The 19,714-nt window shown below is 32.4% G+C and overlaps 1 protein-coding gene across 1 annotated transcript; it reads right to left on the bottom strand.

Moving 5' to 3' along the window:
* Positions 1-1,138: 1,138 nt before the first annotated feature.
* LOC129228574 (uncharacterized) lies at positions 1,139-19,407 on the bottom strand. The gene is made up of 3 exons (XM_054863257.1): positions 19,398-19,407; positions 10,548-10,604; positions 1,139-2,088 (listed from the first exon to the last, which is right to left on the bottom strand). The coding sequence occupies exons 1-3, from the start codon at positions 19,405-19,407 to the stop codon at positions 1,139-1,141; spliced, it is 1,017 nt and encodes a 338-aa protein (XP_054719232.1).
* Between the last annotated feature and the right edge of the window lie 307 nt (positions 19,408-19,714).

Raw genomic sequence — 19,714 nt, 5'->3', positions numbered from 1 at the left:
TTTCCCTTTGAGCATTTACTGAAAAATCTGCATTTATCCTTTTAAGCAGCCAAGACATTTTTTTTTATTACGATTTTGAATTCGAAAATTTTATTAACATTACTGTCCAGTAAAAATTCATGTCTTTAAGCAGAAGAGGAGATTTTTGTGAAAGATTTTATCCTACTGAACCTTTTGGTTTTAAATGTTTTTAAGTTAGATTTTAGTGAAAAGACAAAATATTTCTGTTCTTAAAAAGTTAATACTAATGAGAAAACACAAAATAACAGATATATCAATTGTTGCACCAAACACCCTGTGAAATTTCCAATTACTTGAGATTCTTGCTTCTATGCATGAAATTTATGAAGAACGTAGATTCCATTTCATTCTAGTGGAATTAGGCATGAGCAATGTCATTCTTTTTAATGATCCGTTCATCAGAGGATTGTTTTATTGTTTTGAATGGTACATTAAATTTGTTCTTAAAAAATTTTTAAATTTTAAAAAAATCATTAAATATATTTTTAAATAATAATAATTGCAAATTTTTTACAATAAATTAACAATTAATAAATTGATTAAATTATTAATGATTAAAAAACCTGTACAGTAGGATGTAAAATTAACAAAACTCGATTTATTTAGTGGTTTAAACAAGATGGCAACGAAAAGCTGATGACCAAGCAATAAAAAAGGAAAGAGAAACAAGCAGCAATAGCTTATTTGTGTAATATAGCTTGAAGATTCATAAAAGTAAAAATGAATTAATGAATGCACTGAAACAAATCAGGGTGGCAAGAGTATTATTAGTGCAATGTTCCTAAGATATAACTTTCCCTGTTCAAAAGAACGCTTTATTCATTTTTTAGGAGATTCTAATGTATTGTTCATTTTAAAGGGTAGGTCTTTTAGAATCATTCATTTCTAAATGCAATGCCGTTAACTTTTGAAGATTTCCAGAACAATTTTTTAAAAACACTGTTTTGCTCAGTATGGAAGTCGAGTCCTCGTTCTTTCTTAAGCTCATGCAATGAAACAAAGATATTTTGTGCAACTAAGGATACGACTATTAAAATGGAAATGCCCTAATGCAAATTATAAAGGGATTTCTCTGATGTACAGCTTATATATCTGTTAATATATAAAGTAGTGAAATTTATGGACTTTTTGCAGTAACTTCATGATAAGCAGGTGGTGGTTCATTCCACACAACGCGATCATCCCCAACAATGTCTTCATAAGAAGGAGGAGCATCTTCATTTCTCTCCCCAGAGTGGTCTGTCGTAGATGGACTGGTCTGAGGATAAAAGTCTGTTGTGTTTGAGGAATGAATACCTATCAGGCTATGGCTCTCGATTAAAAACACATCAGGCAAAGAGGTAGTAATATGTCTGTTTGATCTCAGATTACTACGCGTGTACGACACCGACGGGACTGTGCGACTCGTATTCAATCGATAGCATCTCTCTCTTGTACCATTCAAGGCAATATTCTGCTGCTGTCGTGAGCTAGTTCGCGTTCTCATTTTCGAGAACACACGGGATGAGAGTAAAATCACAATAAATGCGGCTCCGCCAAAAAACGTTCTTTTTATATTTTCATGACAAATGCTGCATCCTGCATAGCGATTGATGCTGGCACAATCGCATCTGCCTACACAACGACACTTGTGGTGATTATCAGCTAGTCGACTACACTGTTCATCGATTTCACATACATCACCTTCTCTTTCTAATATTTTATAACACCGTTTATGGTATGGAAGCAGGTTGCGAGATCCTATATAATGCGTTCCATTTATACACTTGCATATGCCATCGGAACAAAGTGAATTGGAATCATATCCTAAACAGTCTTCTGAAAGAGAGCAAAAGAAGCCAAATTTAATCTTTTTTCGACAAACAGCCATTTCTGGTTGAGAAAGTGGAGCATAGCTATAATAGTCATATGGGCAGGAACAGATACCCCCCATACATAGTGCTATAGGTGGGCACTCACTGAAGGTCACACACTTATCACCCAGGCTTTTACGTGATGCTCGCTTTCGGATTTTTAATTTAATCAGTGGCTTTTTAGAAGATTTGAAGTTGTACCAAATACTTGGACCTGAAAGTATCAGGAAAAACGTTACACAATTGAAAAAAAACATTGAATGAGTTAAATAAATATACTACAACAGGCACCGCTTAATGTGATCACTTTGAGTCAAATACAGTTTGATAACAATAACCGATTAATAACAATATCGGAATATAATCCAGCACGTACAAAATGATCTTTTTTTTTGAATTAAAAGAAGCATTGATTTTTACAGCTACATATTAAAATTAGTGATTCAACTGAATGCAGTTTTAAATTATAAATTACTAAATTAGCAGAATGGGATAGCTCTTTTTTTCATTGATTAAACCATCCATCCGATGCTTCAGAGTTGGTCTATTTTGCCCATTTTAAAAGCAAGATCTTCTCTTTTTGTCGCATTAACAGACCGTTTACTCGCGCATCCTTTTCCCTGACATTCGCACACAACAGTTTCAAAGCAGATTCAACTTTACCATATTTTCCAGCACGGTTTCACTTGTTGTTTAAATTTTCATTAGGCTTCACTTCGTTTTAAATCTTGTCAACCATCAACTCTTCTGAGCATTTCCATGACTCATCACGGTTAAATTGTTAAAGCGTTTTAAAATGTCATTTTTTCCCTGATAGTTAAATAATTGCACCTTTTCTACATCTCTGAAATGTTTGATTGTTTAGAGTGAAGTTTTCAGTGTAAGCAGGGAGAAAAAAGTCTTCAGCTTTACTGATAAAAAGGGAATTTATTTTCCTGCAAGCTACGTGTCAGGATTTGCCTTAGTTATTACTGTTGATTGAGGAGAAAAAAAAGAGGGGGAAAAAATTGAAATTTTATGGAAAAGTGATAACAATAAATGAAGGTACTGATTACAATATCTGATTTTTTTAACACATTGTAATATAGAAGTGTTCCGGGACTTCGTGATTGATAATATTAAGCAAATGATAACATTAACCGTGATTACATTAAGCGGCGCCTACTGTATACACTTTTTAAAAAATTCATAGAAGGAGCATTTCACAGTATTTGGCTGTTTCGGACTCTACACTTCATAAGGATGTTTTAGCCTCCTACTCATGATTATTGCAAATAGTTAAGTTAAACTTTTTGCAAATGTATGGTCCTACATGTACTGTTGTCATAGCATTGAAAATTGTTTAGATTTCTTTTGAATTTCTAAAAATATAGAAAGATATATACATGGTTCACCGATGTATATCACGATATATCCAATATTTATTTTGAAAATATCATGATATTTTGATATTTTCGATAGGGTCTGGTGGGGTAAAGTGGTCATAAAATCGCAGGTTTTTAACTTAGGTGAATAATAAATACAATAAATTCTTTAAACACTTAAAGTTTTTTTGTTTTTATTTTACATTGCATTATTAAAGAACACGGTACATTGAGTTTTAGAAAAATAAATGTTAATTTAAGTAGTTTTATAACACTTGCTTTTCCCTTTGTATTTATGACCACTTTACCCCATGGGGTGGGGGAAAGTGGTCATAGCATGGGGTAAAGTGGTCATAGTTAAAAATAGATGCAAAACCATTATAAACGACCCTAGTAATTGCATATTTCGGTTATTTTTATAGTTACAAGTATTATATGCACAAGCATATGTGTGTATACACGTATACACGATTATATACGTGTCGTGTAAACATTAGTAAACATGTTTATATATGAGATGATACATGTATGCATCAGATACATGCCCCCATGCCCGTGCCTACTCAAGTATATACGTATATACACGAGTATATAAGCATGTATACGTGATTATCTATAGGAGTGTATGCGTCTCTACACGAATACGTGTCACGTGTATGTACGGGTATACAATACACGCGTGTAAACAAACATCATATGCGTGCATGCACTTGTATCTCCAGTATATACGTGCATACCAGAGTATATACGTGTACAGTAGACGTATACACGCATATATGTGTACATACACACATATACGAGTATACGCGAGTTAACTCGTGGATACACCCAGTTCGTGTTTGTACGTGTCTACTCACGTATATATATTGTGAAGCACGAGTATATACGTATGTATACGCGCAAACACGATTATATACCTGTATAAACGTATATACGTATATTTACGTGTATACACCAGTACATGTATGTATACACGAGTATATAAGCTTATATACATGTGTGCCTACAGAGTGAATCCAAGCTCTTGGGCAAAAATCTGAGAGGTGTGAGAGGGGAGGATAAGAAGCAAAAAATTATAAGGAACTTAAGTTCGCTGACGCGCTACATGCACACAAAGCCAGAAACAAATGGATGCAGAACAAATAACAAATTTATTACACAAAGATAATTTTACCCAACAGTTTAGTTTTTAAGAAATATTTAGAGCAGTTGTTAAAAGTTACGGCCTGTAGTTAGCCGGAAATTTTATCAATTGCTTTAAAACTTTCTTGAGACCTAAAATGTTGTGTAAAATTGTCTTTGTGTAATATATATATATATATATATATATATATATATATATATATATATATATATATATATATATTAATATATATATATATATATTAATATATATATATATATATATATATATATATATATATATATATATATATATATATATATATATATATATATATATATATATATATATATATATATATATATATATATATATATATATATATATATATATATATAAATTTGTGACGTGTTTTGTATTTATGAGTTTCTGTGTTTGCGTGCATGTAGCGCGTCAGCATTGTGTTTGTGACCATATGTTCCTTATGATTCTTACTTCATATCATCCTCTCTAACACCTTTTAATAATTTTCCCAAAAGTTTAAACTCACCCTGTATACTTGTATATCATATGCTTGCACGTAAGTGTCTACTCGAGTACGTACGCGTATATACGTGTCTACTTGAGTATATAAGTGTTTATATATATATACGAGTATAAGCGAGTATATACGTGTATAGTTGAATGTATATCTGTACAGATTAAAAATACTTGCAGATACCCATATACGTATTTATTGGTGCATTTATGTGAATACGTCTATGTACGTGCCTACGAGTATATTTAACCCCGTTTACGGTAAAAACAATACATATTAAGTGAAATTAATATTTAATTTATATCTGCCTTATACTTAACGATTAACTGACAGTAGAAGAACAATATTCGCTAAGCCTAATATTATGACCACTTTACCCCATCTTACTTAAATTGTTCTTAAAAATTATCTAAAATAGATTCTGCTAACTGCTAATGAGTAAGAGTTCTTGAGACATGTAGGCAGTTTCCTATGCAGTCAATCTGTTCATAATTTTAACAAACAAAATTTCCCAAGGAAGTTAAAAGAGGTGTTTAGGTTTTAAAACTTTTGATGTTCACACAAAATATTTTTGTTTACCAAATTAAATTTTGCCAGTTGTAAAATTTTTTATTCAAAATGTAGTTTCCAACTGCCCTACTCTATAATAAAATTTTCACATTCATTCGAACATTTATTTCCAAGCTATAGCCATTTATTTGACCAATGACCACTTTACCCCATTGACCACTTTCACCCACCAGACCCTATTTATTTTTTCAACTACGGTATTTTCAATACAAAAAGTACATTAATCATAGTGATATTGTTCATTTATTATTAAAAATAACCAAAAATTTTTATGATATATTAATACATCATTAATATAACAAAGTTATAGAATATTCTTTTTTTAGTTGTATTTTATATTCATAGAATTATTAGTAACGTAACAATTTTAATTCATATTAAAAGTGCCTATGTAAATATCAAACGCAGCTCAGAAAAAAAGAAAATGTCTTATGACTGTGCTTTGACTAATGCATATTATTTATTTCTGAATCATATAACTGTAAAAGTAGCTAACAGAAGAAAAATGAAGAAAACAGCGAATGCTGAATTAACCCGTAACAGGGGAGGTGAAAAAATGGGACATAACAGGGGAGGTGCGGTCACACAGACCGCGCTACTTTTAAATTTTTAAAAATCGTGTAATTGAACTAATTTCGTGTAATTTGGCAAAAATGTTCACTGAACCATTTTCTGCTAAGGGAAAAAATCATTTTTGCGTTTAAAAATAAATTTACGCTCTTTGAGGAAATTTTTCCGGAGCATTAAGATTTTTCGAAAAAAATGGTAAGTTGAAGTAAATTATTTAAAACTCGTAATAAAAACGAATATAGTATTTATTAATGAATGTACCTTGGCTATTTAATATGTAAAGAATATTTCAGTACCAGAAATTTCGACATTGCACAATACAAAAAAATTTTGACAGTACCTGAATTTGGACAGTTTTGCATCATGTTTCCTACAGTTATTCAGTCCTCATCTTCCCTTAAACAATTATTACAAAGCTTTTGTGTGCATTCTAAGCAAACAGGGTATTTACATGATAAACATAAGTATGATGTTTTCCTTTTCTTGAATATATCTCCGCGGACCTAACTTGAGAGCCATGAGTAGTAGGGCCGAAAATAGTTACACAGCCGGGGAGGTGCGGTCTCTCAGACCGCTACTGAAGAATGTAGCGGAATTTCTACCAGATGCATGTGCCAAAAAATACAAAGAAGCTAGGAGGGTGTTCAAGATCACAAAACGATAAGTTATTGGGAGAAACCATTCGATCTGACCAAATATGAGTTAAGGGGTGGTGGGGTAAACATTCGAGCGGTCTGTGAGACCGCACCTCCCCTGTTAAGGGTTAACTCCATTAAAATTCATAAAAATGTAAAGTGAAATATTATACATAACGAAAGAAACCTTAATTTAAGTCCACATATTGTTATTATAGTATAAGAAAATAAAAAGTGATTTGAGGATGCATTTACTATTTTGAAGGCTTTAGTTTGTGCTGATTGGAAATATCGGACATATATCAAAATATCCGCAATCTTCAAAAATATCATTATATTTTCGAGCCCTGGATATATAGCATGTTACGGACTCTACAATCAAAAGACATGGAAATTTTTGCTTTAACTATCTTCAAATTTTCTGTGAAAGTAATAACTATTCTTACCTAATGAAGGTTTTTTACTATGCCTCAGTTTATCTATAACACATTTACACACCAAAATAGTTATTAAAAAGGCGAAAAGTATTGTTTAAGGTATTATTTAACTAAAGAACTGCACATTTATGAACATCTTACAGACTCTACATATTTGTCACGTTTGAGCAGAGCTGCCAACTTTTGAAAATCCAAAATGGTAGCAGCATTTTGCAGTGGGGGTAGGTGGAAGGGGGCATGGCCACTACCACAGATTTAAACAGTGATGAATTGTCAACAGTATAAAGAACAAAAACCACGATACTTAACAAATTTCAAATATCATACAGAAAATAATAATATGGAATAAAAAACTTTATTCTTTTTTGGCAGTTTTTCCGCTTTTTTGCCAAAGATTCAATGATTGGATCAGCATCGCGATCTGAAAACCGATCCATCTTTACACCATGCAACTTTCGAACAGGGCTGTGGAGTCGGAGTCGGAGTCGAAGTCGGACTGATTTTGGCGTAAAGGAGTTGGAGTCGGAGTCGGTAGAAAATATGCCGACTCCGACTCCGGTCTACTTTTTTTTTCTTTAATTTTCGCTGACTCTCCTGGCATTTTTTGAAAAACTGACTACCAGTTGATTCGATTACATGTATAAAAGCCTACTAATAAGAAAACAACTGTCATTAATAACCAGCTGGCTTTATTGTTCATCGAATTTTCTGTAATAGCCACCTACGCTGTTCCCTAGTTTGCTTGTTTTTCAACATTCTTGAAATAATAGCAACTGTGAGCACGGTTTTCTTACCTAACATTTTATATTTTTTTAATCACTTTAAAACAACAATAATAAAATGTTTTAAAATCACTTTAAAACAACAATAATAACATTTTTTTTACTTCGACCTCAGTTATAAAATTGTAAAAGGAATGTACCCCTTGAGCAAGTTGGAGCCCGTAGTTCGAGAGGTATCTTACGGTGTTCTGTAATTCAACTTAGTGTTGGCGTGCAAAGGCGCAAATCTAAAAGACATGATAAAATATATCTGTCTTTTCAATTTAAGGACGACATCTACAAGCTTGATTCTCAACAAAAGTATGAAATAGAACAAATATCTTGGTTACAACACTCAAATAATTGCAGTTAATCTTAAAATCTTCATTTCAAGATTAATTCTAAAGCAGCCAGTAAAATTAAAATTAAAAATTGAGGGAATAATTATAGGAAAAAGAAAAGCTATTTGTACAAAGCTGTATATTGCCGCATTTTCTGTAAAATTTTCTCCAAGCGTACATGTACCCCATATTTTCCCTCAATACAAGTATAGTGCCTTATTTTCGTTGAAATTTTATAGATGAAATATAATTTCAAATTTATTGGGGATTTTTTTTTTCAGAATTAAAGTATGTGTATTGTTTTTATAAACTCTGAAATATACTTGAGGTGTCACCCACCAGATGGATCTCGGCCGGAGCAGACCGCCCTCGCTCTAGAAAGGTTTTTTGACTTAGCAAAAAAAGCGTTTTTGAAAATCACACGATTTGATCAACATCTATTCGTTAAACATTAATGGGGAGCAAGTTAAACCTTTTCAATTTTTTTTAACAATAGGATGATTATGTGATTTCAATTTTAAAATCGTAATTATTGGAACAATTTGATTTTCAAATTCAATTTCTGACGTTGTATGCTTCTTAATTTTACAAAAAAAATACAGCGCTTAAATTTCATAAGAAACAAATTAATATTTCAATCTCTGTATAGAGGTTTTCCTCCCTTCTCATGAGGGGGATAGGGGTTGAATTGAAAAATAAATAAATAAAAAAGCCGGAGTCGGAGTCAGAGTCGGAGTCGGGTGTTTCGAAACCCCGGAGTCGGAGTCGGGGTCGGAGTCGGCTATTTTCCTTCCGACTCCGCAGCCCTGCTTTCGAAGAGCTTGTTGCACAAAGACCGTCAACGCACATGTAGAAGTTTGATTTTCTGAATTTACCGGTTTAGTTTTCATGCTGTTTTTTTTCCCTTTGCGTTCTTTGGATTTTAAATTAAAAATAGAATACAGTAGAAGACCCTTATAACGCTGACCTATATAACGCAATTCTCTATAAACTGCACTACTCTTCAGAAGTAAACAATAGGTTTTGAAGTTTAAAAACTCCCTCTGCTTTGCTTTGCAAACATAAAAATTGTTAGGCAAATTAAATTTTAAAACAGTTTTTCATCTTTCTATCTTAATTCAAATAGTCCAGTCAATAGGTAGAAAAAAACGGGCTTGCCTTACAAAAAATAGGGTCAAAGATTTTATTTTTTAAATTTGTGTATACTAGTGCCAATATGAAAAAACCAAGTTATCCAACACGAAAGACCTCGGGAGAACTTTTGGGGGCCGAAAACCCCCAAAAATTTGCAGTCAAAATTTTTCTGAAAATCTAAATTTTTTTTAAATATAAGTTGTATTCCCTTTTAAAAGATTTAGTTTTTTTTTTTTCCTGTGCAGGCTGTTCAAGCATTTTGGTAAAGAAAGAGCTGCGTTGAAACAGTTGCCAAATGTCGAGTTCGTAACCAAATTTAGAAAATCAATAAAAAATAACGAATTTAAATAATCATGAAACTTATTTTAGAATATTGTAACACTATAAGTGAGATTAGAAAATATTCAATTTAGTGAGATTAAATGATAAATAAAAATTTTAACAAAACTTTTCTTCTAATTATTGATATGGACTCGAAAATTATCATTTTCACAACTTATAATTTTTTAACGAATGCACTTTTTAATTAAAATTTTAATCTGTATTAGAGATGATCCTTTACTTTATTTGTCCCAAGCAGTTTTAGCTTGAAACTCTGTTCGTCACTATTGAAGAAAAATTCAATGTAGAGTCCGTAACGACAACAGATGTATTTTTTATGTTTTGATTGTGATTACATGCATAACATGAAATACATATTTAAAAAATATGACAGCAAAGACTTGGGCCCGTCATTTAGAGTGGTCAGGCGGGGGCAGTAGAACCCTTTGCGTTTAGAAATCAAGGTATTTCCAGATTTGTGAGAGTTTTTTTTTTTTTTTAATTCGCGGGGGAGAGGGGAGGGGGTTTGGCGGTTTTTTCAGTACAATGCAATGATTATATACCTGTACACCTCCTGGAAAAAATTGAAATGACGGGCCTGACTCTTTAAACTCATTTGTTGCACAAAAAGATAAATGCGTCAAAATTTATCTATATTCTGAGATGCAAAAATTTACCTTTGTGCAAAAATAATAAATTATCCCTAATCTTGGATGGTGAATACAATCCTAATTTTTTCGCCAAAAGTATTAGATTTAAAAATAAGGGTATTCAAGACAACACTTGTTGCAAAAATATTCAACCCATTACACCTCTGTCAAATCAGTGCGATGGAAATATTTATACTTTAAAAGCACAAGGGAAAAAACTAACACTCACCCAATTCTTTATTTGTCGCTTTATTACCAGAATTAAGAACTGTGGACTCTTCAGAAGCTAAGGCGAAACAAAACTGAAAATTAAATATACCAATGAACAGAAAACTAGCGGCATGGTGATACTTCGGAAGCATCTTATTTTTGCTTTAAATAATAGAAAAAAATGCACATTTTTGAAAAAGAAACCTTTGGTTTTCAAAAAAGATGCTTTGAATTTATGAAAATACTTCTAGTTACATCTTAGTGTTAGTTGATTGAGAATATTATTTGACATGACCGATAAAATAATTTTTCTTCTGTCATTTTGATTTTTCTCCGCAACAACAAACACGATTTTAGTTGTAGATTGACGACTGCTGCGTATTTTTTATGAAAACAGTTTTTGAGTTTCCCATGATGATTTGAGATTTGACTCACTTTGAGGAGAAAAATATCATCCATATTTAGTATTTTTCAATGCTTTCAAGATTTATTCGAAATTTAAGCAAGTTGTTTCTCTTTTAACATTAGTGCATTCATAAGTCAAAAGTAAACTGTAACTGTAACTAATGTGAAGTGATGATCAAGAAAATTACACGTCGGTCAATGCAGGAACGATCCTTGGTCCATGGTTACCATATTGGCGACTTTATCTATTTCAAGGCGAATTCTTATCAACGACGAACATGATGCCAAAAAAAAAGTGCGATACCATAAACAATACAGTTGCAGTTTATTTCTCCTTTTTGGAAACACTTCCTGAAGGAGTATGTTCTTTCCGATTTTAAGTGTACTTTTTTTCATGTATTGGTATTTTCAAGAATGGTAAACATCATTAAATGCAAATTAGTTTAAGAATATAAACTGGTTCGTTCTGTATTCTACAGTTATATATTTTGAATTATAATAAAACAAACTAAATGACGTTACAGTTTTTTCGCATTTTTTATAAAATTCCATTTGCACCAAAAAAAAACATCTTTCCTAAATCAGAGATGCTCCTCTTCCCCCTCAAGAACAATGACGTCCCCTCCCCTCAAATGCATCCCCAAAATGAGATCCCCTAAAAACGGCAAAGACAACTTTTAGCAAACCCTCCTCTCCCTAAAAATTTCAATCATGCTGTCTGCTTTGAAGTCCCACTCGTTGCACTTTATTTATCTATTTATTTTAGACAGCTTCACATAGATAGAGGACTACGTGCCAAGCGCCTTGGCTCCGGACACACACAGGAAAGATTTACAACACTAGAAAAGGAAATAACACTCAAGGCACAGGCGGGATTCGAACCCACGATCTTCGGCTTGGAAGACGAAGCTTCTACCACAGAGCTACGGAGGCCCCCTCGTTGTACTAACTACCTTAATTTTGATAACATATTAATTGACCCCCTTGAGTGCCCACTCAAGGGGATCGTGGCACGAACCGCACCATAGAAATTTTAAGGGGTATCCTGGGTGCTGCTCACGACTGGGGGAGGGGACAACTACGAAACACATAGATGCAGAGGGGTACCCACCTTGGAGAGGCCATGGAGCGCTGCACCATCGAAATTGTTATGGGGGGAAAGTATTTCGAGTTGGTATTTTCCCTGTTATGGGGTCTTATTTTGGAGGGGGTGCATCCTTGCTCTTAAGCGGAGGGGGGAACCCCTAAATGCAGTAATTTTGCAAACTTTTTCTGCAAAATAATAGTTGTAACATTTTTCATTAGAAATGGTTCATTAAATTTTTTAATATTTTCTCTCTTTTCTTTTTTTGTAACATAGATACAGCATACGCAACTTTCAAGAGAAACAATATTAACTTTTGTGTCAAAATAAACTGTATATCGCTTTTCCAACTCCATGCCGTTATGCATAAGCAGCAATAAATAGTTGGATACTGTGGCAATAAATATTGAGAGTTCAGAGATTGGTAATAAAATGATATGTATGACATATTAAGAACGTGAGTAAATAGCTCAAGCAGTACTTCCTTGCAAATGAAGAAATTCACAGGACATCAGTGGACGCCCAAAAACAGGAGCACAACCTTAGATATTGGGCTTTGGGAGGGGGGTGGGAGCACCTTCATTGAGTCTCAAGCAATTCTCACTAATCCTTGAGTGCTTATGAAAACACGAAGATTGCTAATGAGCCACAAGTAACCGTCGTCATTTAGGGGTTTCGGGGCATGGGCGCGCATAAGCAAAATTTTAAGGAAGGAGGGGGTCAGATATTTTTCCCATGGTTTAGTAAGATACTTTCCGCATAGAAACCGATTTCAGTACAGTTTAGAGTTATTAAAATTTGACATTTTTAATAATTTATTCATTCATGGCTGGAGAAATGTTTTTACTTTCTTGCTAGAAAAAAAGTACTAAAAGCAAGGAAGTTCTATTTTCCAAGGTGGGGCTTGAGCCCCCACTTGCCACCCCCCCCCCCCTCCATGTGGACGAAAGGGAGGAAGGTCGAAAGTCCCCCTTGCTTTGGAAAAATAATGCTTTTTATTAGTTATAAGTGGATAGCGGGCGTGTTTTTCGTTGTTTTCCCCCAAGTCAATTCCCATTGAGTGCACACCCCCTCCCTCCATGTCAAATTTCGAAATGAAGGACCGCAGAAAAATATTTCCTATTGTGCTGCCCCCTAATAGAGAATATGTTAGAATTCCCCCCCCCCCCTTCCACTTCAAAGAAAACGCAAACCTACCTGGACTTAAGGCTACCCACCGATTTGTTACGTTAAACTATTATTTATTAATTTATTGCAGCGAAAAGGCAAGGAGCAAGTCACTACTTCATTAAGTTATTTACTTAGCCCAATTTATATAATATGTGCATATAAGTATACAAAGGGCAAATGTATGTTTAAACTGACAAACTAAAAAAATTCCTCTCCTCTCCTACTCCATGAGTAACAGATATTAAATTAACGTGACTAGGGGTGCACCCCCCCCCCCCCGCCCGTTTAAACATTCCCTACTCTAGATTTTTCTCCTGCAATAGAAACTGAGTATTTTCCGCATCGTTCCCTTGGTTTTTTTTTTTTTTTTTTTTGAAATGACGAGCCTGTCAGGTGCTTGTACACTCAAAATAGCCTTCATTAAAAAAAAAAAAAAATCAAAATCAAAACTATGACTTTTTAGTAATTTAAAAAAAAAAAAACGTTTAATACAGAAAAATGTTCATATAGCAAACGGATTAAGGAGAAAAAAAAAACGATAACACTTGTTTAAAATAGAAATGAATTTTCCAAGTAATGTGTTTCATATAAATACATGATATAATTCTGAATAGATTAAAATTTGACAAACTCTTAATAAAACTCTATGTGAAACATAAAGTTAAATAACAATTCTTAATAAAACTATTTAATATATAAAGCTGGATAATTTTCTTGTAAATATACAGGCGTCTCTCGTATTCGTTCCGTGTAGTATCGAAATCGTGTTATACGAGACTTTTTTAAACTTCTTAACATATTTTTTTACACTAATTAATCATGTACATAGTAAAAATCATGTCAATATGTATCGTGTTGTATCGAAACCGTGTTATACGAGACTTAGAAATAATGTAAATCAAAGCATGCCTATCGTGTGATATCGAAACCAAGTTTCATGAAAAACAAAGTAAAACATCATTAGAGTTATCAAACATTAACAGAATGTATTAAACAAAAAAGAAATGTCTTCTTTATTAAAGATAACTTTCGTGTTATATCAAAACCATGAAGTATTAAATTGAAGTTTCGTACTGTGTAATATCGAAACCGTGTTGCGCAAGTACCATGTTATACCAGGGACGAATGTACTACAGTAAATTTGTTAAAATCGAACGTCAATTACATTGACTGTATTATAAAATAAAACCTGCTAAGTGTGAAGCATATTCAAAATATAATGTTGTGGTTTTATTTTAATTTAGAAGCAAAATTACCCTCTTATAATTGTAATGTGTGTTGTTTAAATGCTAACACTGAAAAACACAATTACAGCATATAACTAAATCCAGAATAAAACATTCTTAAAAATAGGATCGTATGATAAATTGAGGAATGTCTCCACATGCTTCTCAGCACTTATTCAACATGGTGCGAATATTTTTAATGCTCTTGCTCAAATGTTCTTGACATTGAAACATGAATATAGCTTAAAATTACTCCTCTGTTAATTTGAAAGGATGATCTTTTTAAAATCCCCACGGGAAATACATGCCTAATGACTATCATGCTAAACTTGTTACCAAACTACTATATTATTTTTACCATTAACTACTAATATAGTGCTTTTGTAGAAAACAATAAAGTACAAGAAAAATATATTTGACCCAAAGAAAGACAATAATTTTCTATTTTAACTATAGCTTTGAAATTTAATATTTAAATACATAATTGAAAAAACTATATATGTCAATAACATAAAGCATATATACCACTACTATTATACACTTAAGTTTTTGCTGATACCTTTTACTTAAAATGCAACGTTGATTTAATGCTCATTTTCTTCACTTACTAGAATACTTTGCTTAATTTCTACTTTCCTCATACCCCTAATTTCTTACACCATAAAATTACAGATAGTGATCTCCAAGTTTTAATGCCAGCATGCCAAAGAAGTTTTGTAAATGCTTTTCTTTTGACATTTATGAAACTTATGCACCAGGAAAAACTAGAGTAGAGCTAACTACAGGAATAACTTAGAAAAGCATATTCATTCTTGGTATGATAACAGCAAGAATTTGTTTTAAAATAGAATAATACAGATTTTTTTTTTAAGCCGGCTGTGTTACAATTCTAAGCAAAATAATTGTACCAGAAATAAAATATATCTGTGACCAAGTAAAAATATTCAAACCAAACTTTTTATCTCGAGGAAAATTAGCCTAAAAAATGTTAGCATTTATAAAGAGGGTTTTAGTCATAAATTAAGTGACAACATCCCTTTATATTAATTCTGTAAATGCTTTTTAATACATCAGACACAAGAATCATATATTTAGACTACACTATATGACTGATGTTGAATGCACTTGAATTTTAACAAGTCGGTTTTAAAGCATTATTGCCAGCAAAATTAGTACTTCACAGCAGACTTTAATAAAGTAACTGTTGTGCAAGTTCTAAATTCAACTAGTGTGCTTTAAGTTTCTATAACCTCATCCATCTTCTCATTATTCAGGATCAAACAATTGACATCTTGGTAAACTATGGAACCCTTCTGAAAAACAGATACATTAATAAACAAAAATGTATTCATAATTCACAATACAAATTGAACATTCAACTTTGGGCCACATTGAAATAATTATTTTTATACTTATATTCACGGGAAGTTTGTGCATCAGATGAACTTAAAACTGATTTCTGGCTGCAAAGCATAGACCCACCATTTCAAAGATTCTATTGGTTGTTCTTACTCATTGAAAGGTCCAGTTAAAGCATTATTACCAGCAAAATTAGGACTTTGCAGCAGACTTTAATAAAGTAACTGTCATGCAAGGTCTAAATTCAACTAGTGTCATGCTTTAAGTTTCCATGAAATCATCCAGCTTCTCGCTATTCAGGATCAAACAATTGCCATCTTCGAAAACTAACATGGAAAAACCCTTCTGAAAAATATACAATAAGCAAAAAATGTATTCATAATTCACAATACAAATTGAACATTCAACTTTGGGCACATTGAAATAATTATTTTTATACTTATCCCACAGGAAATTTGTGCATCAGATGAACTTAATACTGATTTCTGACTGCAAAGCATAGACCCACCATTTCAAAGATTCTAATGGTTGTTCTTGTTCATTGAAAGGTCCAGTTAAAGCATTATTACCAGCAAAATTAAGACTTTGCAGCAGACTTTAATAAAGTAACTGTCATGCAATGTCTAAATTCAACTAGTGTCGTGCTTTAAGTTTCCATGAAATCATCCATCTTCTCGCTATTCAGGATTAAACAATTGCCATCTTAATAAACTAACATGGAGGAACCCTTCTGAAAAATATACAATAAGCAAAAAATGTATTCATAGTTCACAATACAAATTGAATATTCAACTTTGGGCACATTGAAATAATTATTTTTATACTTATCCCACAGGAAGTTTGTGCATCAGATAAACTTAATACTGATTTCTGACTGCAAAGCATAGACCCAGCATTTCAAAGATTCTAATGGTTGTTCTTGCTCATTGAAAGGTCCAGTTAAAGCATTATTACCAGCAAAATTAAGACTTTGCAGCAGACTTTAATAAAGTAACTGTCATGCAAAGTCTAAATTCAACTAGTGTTGTGCTTTAAGTTTCCATGAAATCATCCAACTTCTTGCTATTCAGGATCAAACAATTGACATCTTGGTAAACTAACATGGAGGAACCCTTCTGAAAAATAAACAATAAGCGAAAAATGTATTCATAATACAAATAGAACATTAAACTTTGGGCACACTGAAATAAAGCATTTTTATACACATGTCCGCAGGAATTTTGTGCATCAGATGAACTTGGAACTGATGACTGACCAGTGAAAAACCCACAATCTCAAAGATTTCAATCATTGCTGTAACAATGACTGCTCACTGAAAGGTGAACTTATACTTCAGGTTCTATTGACAAATGTATCAGGTGCCCTACTAATTTAATAGAATAGTGTTTCATGCTTAAATAATTTAGCTCTTAGCAAACTACAAAAATCTTTCATTTGTTGCTAGACAAAGTTAAAGTTCAGTAGAGATTAAAAATCTGGCATATAATTTTAAGTAATGAATTAAACAGCTAAATAATTTCAATTATGTAAGGATTAGGAAATAAGTATTTTACTCATGATAAATACCTATTTGTTACACATCTATAATGCTGGATAAGAATAATACCTAAAATTCATGAATTTTGACAGTAAATTAAACAGCATACTGATTTCTGACACCAAGAATATGAAAATTAATAAATGTTCATTTTTGGCACATCCGGGAAGGCTAATAGGGAGAATATTCAACAAGAAGAAAAGATATGATAGTTGAAGGGAAGGGGATTTAACAGGAAAAACCTTTACAGATTTAATTTTTGAAGGAAATATTTTGCCGGGAAATTGAACAGTTAAAGGGCTATTCCACGGAAAACGGTAATTTTTTCCCGCATGTGACGCTTTGTATATTTCATAAAAAATAATAATTAAAAAGGATAATGAACAAAATTTTGTTGCTTAAGACATCACAAATGCATGTGTGATTTCTTTAGCCAAAACTTTCTTCTAAAATTATTTCTTTTTTATGAAATACAGAAACTGTCACATGTGGGACAAAATGACCATTTTCAATGGAATAGGCATTTTTTTTTCTTCAATGGTTTAAATAATTATTTCTAAACTTATGAGATATGTTTCCTTTACATTGGAACCATAGCTTTCAAAATCTGCAATTTGTTTCGTCATTGCTGTATTAATAGAGCAAAAATATTAGCTTATCCACAAGCAAGTTACCAGAGGTTGACTTTAGATGTTCTGCACGTGACGCATGTAAATAAATTTTAATTTAAATAAAAAAATTGTTTCAGAAGTATCTTTGTATCAAATTTAAAGATTAAAATAATTGCTTACCCCAGTTTCATTAAAATATTAAGAGATATGATGAAATGTTAATGAAATTTAAGCGTATTTTTGTCCCACATGTGACGGAGGAATGGCCCTAAATAGTTTCAACTATGCAACAGGAAAAGAAAATAAATGTCAGAATGAAGTCATTTGATGCTCAACTACACAGGAGACAGAAAGAATCCTTACTTAAGACTTGATATCTGAAAGAAAGTTAATTTTGGCAGAAAATTAAATTTGCTGCTAAATATTCCTAATTGTTCAAGGAACAAAAATGCTTTACAGTACAATTTTCAATAGCGTTCATTAGAAACACATCTTTGCACGCTAATGGCTAACAGGAGGAATCTGCCCTTAAGAATTGATGACAGGAATAAATTTAATTCTGGCAGTAATTAAATTAATCATACATCAAAATGGTTTTACTAAATGAAGGAAATTAAACAATTTACTCACGATAACAGATTTCCAGTTGACGCAGATCTACGCACGCTAAAGGCTGACAGGAACAATTCTGACAAAAGTCAACACGTCTGAGAAAAATGATTGTTAATTTTGGATAATTAAGCAACTCAGTAGCTTTAATTATGCAAGGAAAAGGAAACATCTAAATGTTTCAGAAAGGATAAACGTTTAATGATGTGAATACATGCACGCTTACAGGAAGAATCCTTAAGGACGTCTTAAAGAAATGTACGTTAATTTAGGCGGGAAATTAAAAGAAGCCTAATAGTTTCGATTATTCAAGGGGGGGGGGGAAGCAAAAATCTCAAGCACACGAGAAACGTTTATTTAATGCACCCCTATGCAAGCTAACGTCTAACAACAATTTCCCATATTATATTAGATATCTGAAAGACGTCTAATTATGGCATAAATAAATATAAATTTTGTCCGGATAGAAAGTACAGATACATAGAATGATAATCTAGAAAAAAACCTAAGGCCAAGCCATAATAAATCTTAATACATGGTTTTAATTTCATGACCGTTGTACTGTCCAACCACAGATTGCATGGAATTTTCAAACGTCCAGATCAACGAATCTATGTGAATAAGGGGGAAAAGTAAAAATTTGATGCGCGTATTCCGCTCATTTGAATGAGACTCTGCTTCTGCAAAAGCTGACATCGGTAAAAAATAATAAATTTATCCATTTCCGGCTGTAAAACGGTGTTTGTCATTCCATACAATCCGTGGTCAGACAGTAAGCATAAATAAAGGAACACGCTCTTTTTCAAAATAAAAAAAAACAAAAAGATACAATTTAATATAGTCACATCCAAGAAAATATTTCACTTACTTTCATGCATATCTAATTGTAAAAATCTCATCATAATAAATACATCAACACATTACTCATTACAACATTCTTCAAGCCATTTTTTAAATCACGCACGAGGTACAGGAAGAATCCTTGTCGCCAAGTCTGAGAATGATATCATTTAGCGCCAAAATATAGGGTTGCCTCCCGTTTATCTGTCAGGATCGTTCCTGCATTGACCGATTTTCAAGAAAATTTGGCTGCTTGTAAAGTTTTTTTAACTATGTGATTTATTTTGAAATTTAATAATCATGTTGGAAATGAAAATAAATAGAATCGGACATTTTAATGCCTGT

Source organism: Uloborus diversus, chromosome 8 (genome assembly GCF_026930045.1).
Source record: "Uloborus diversus isolate 005 chromosome 8, Udiv.v.3.1, whole genome shotgun sequence".
NCBI classification, from domain to species: domain Eukaryota; kingdom Metazoa; phylum Arthropoda; class Arachnida; order Araneae; family Uloboridae; genus Uloborus; species Uloborus diversus.
This window is presented reverse-complemented; position numbering and strand designations above follow the sequence as displayed.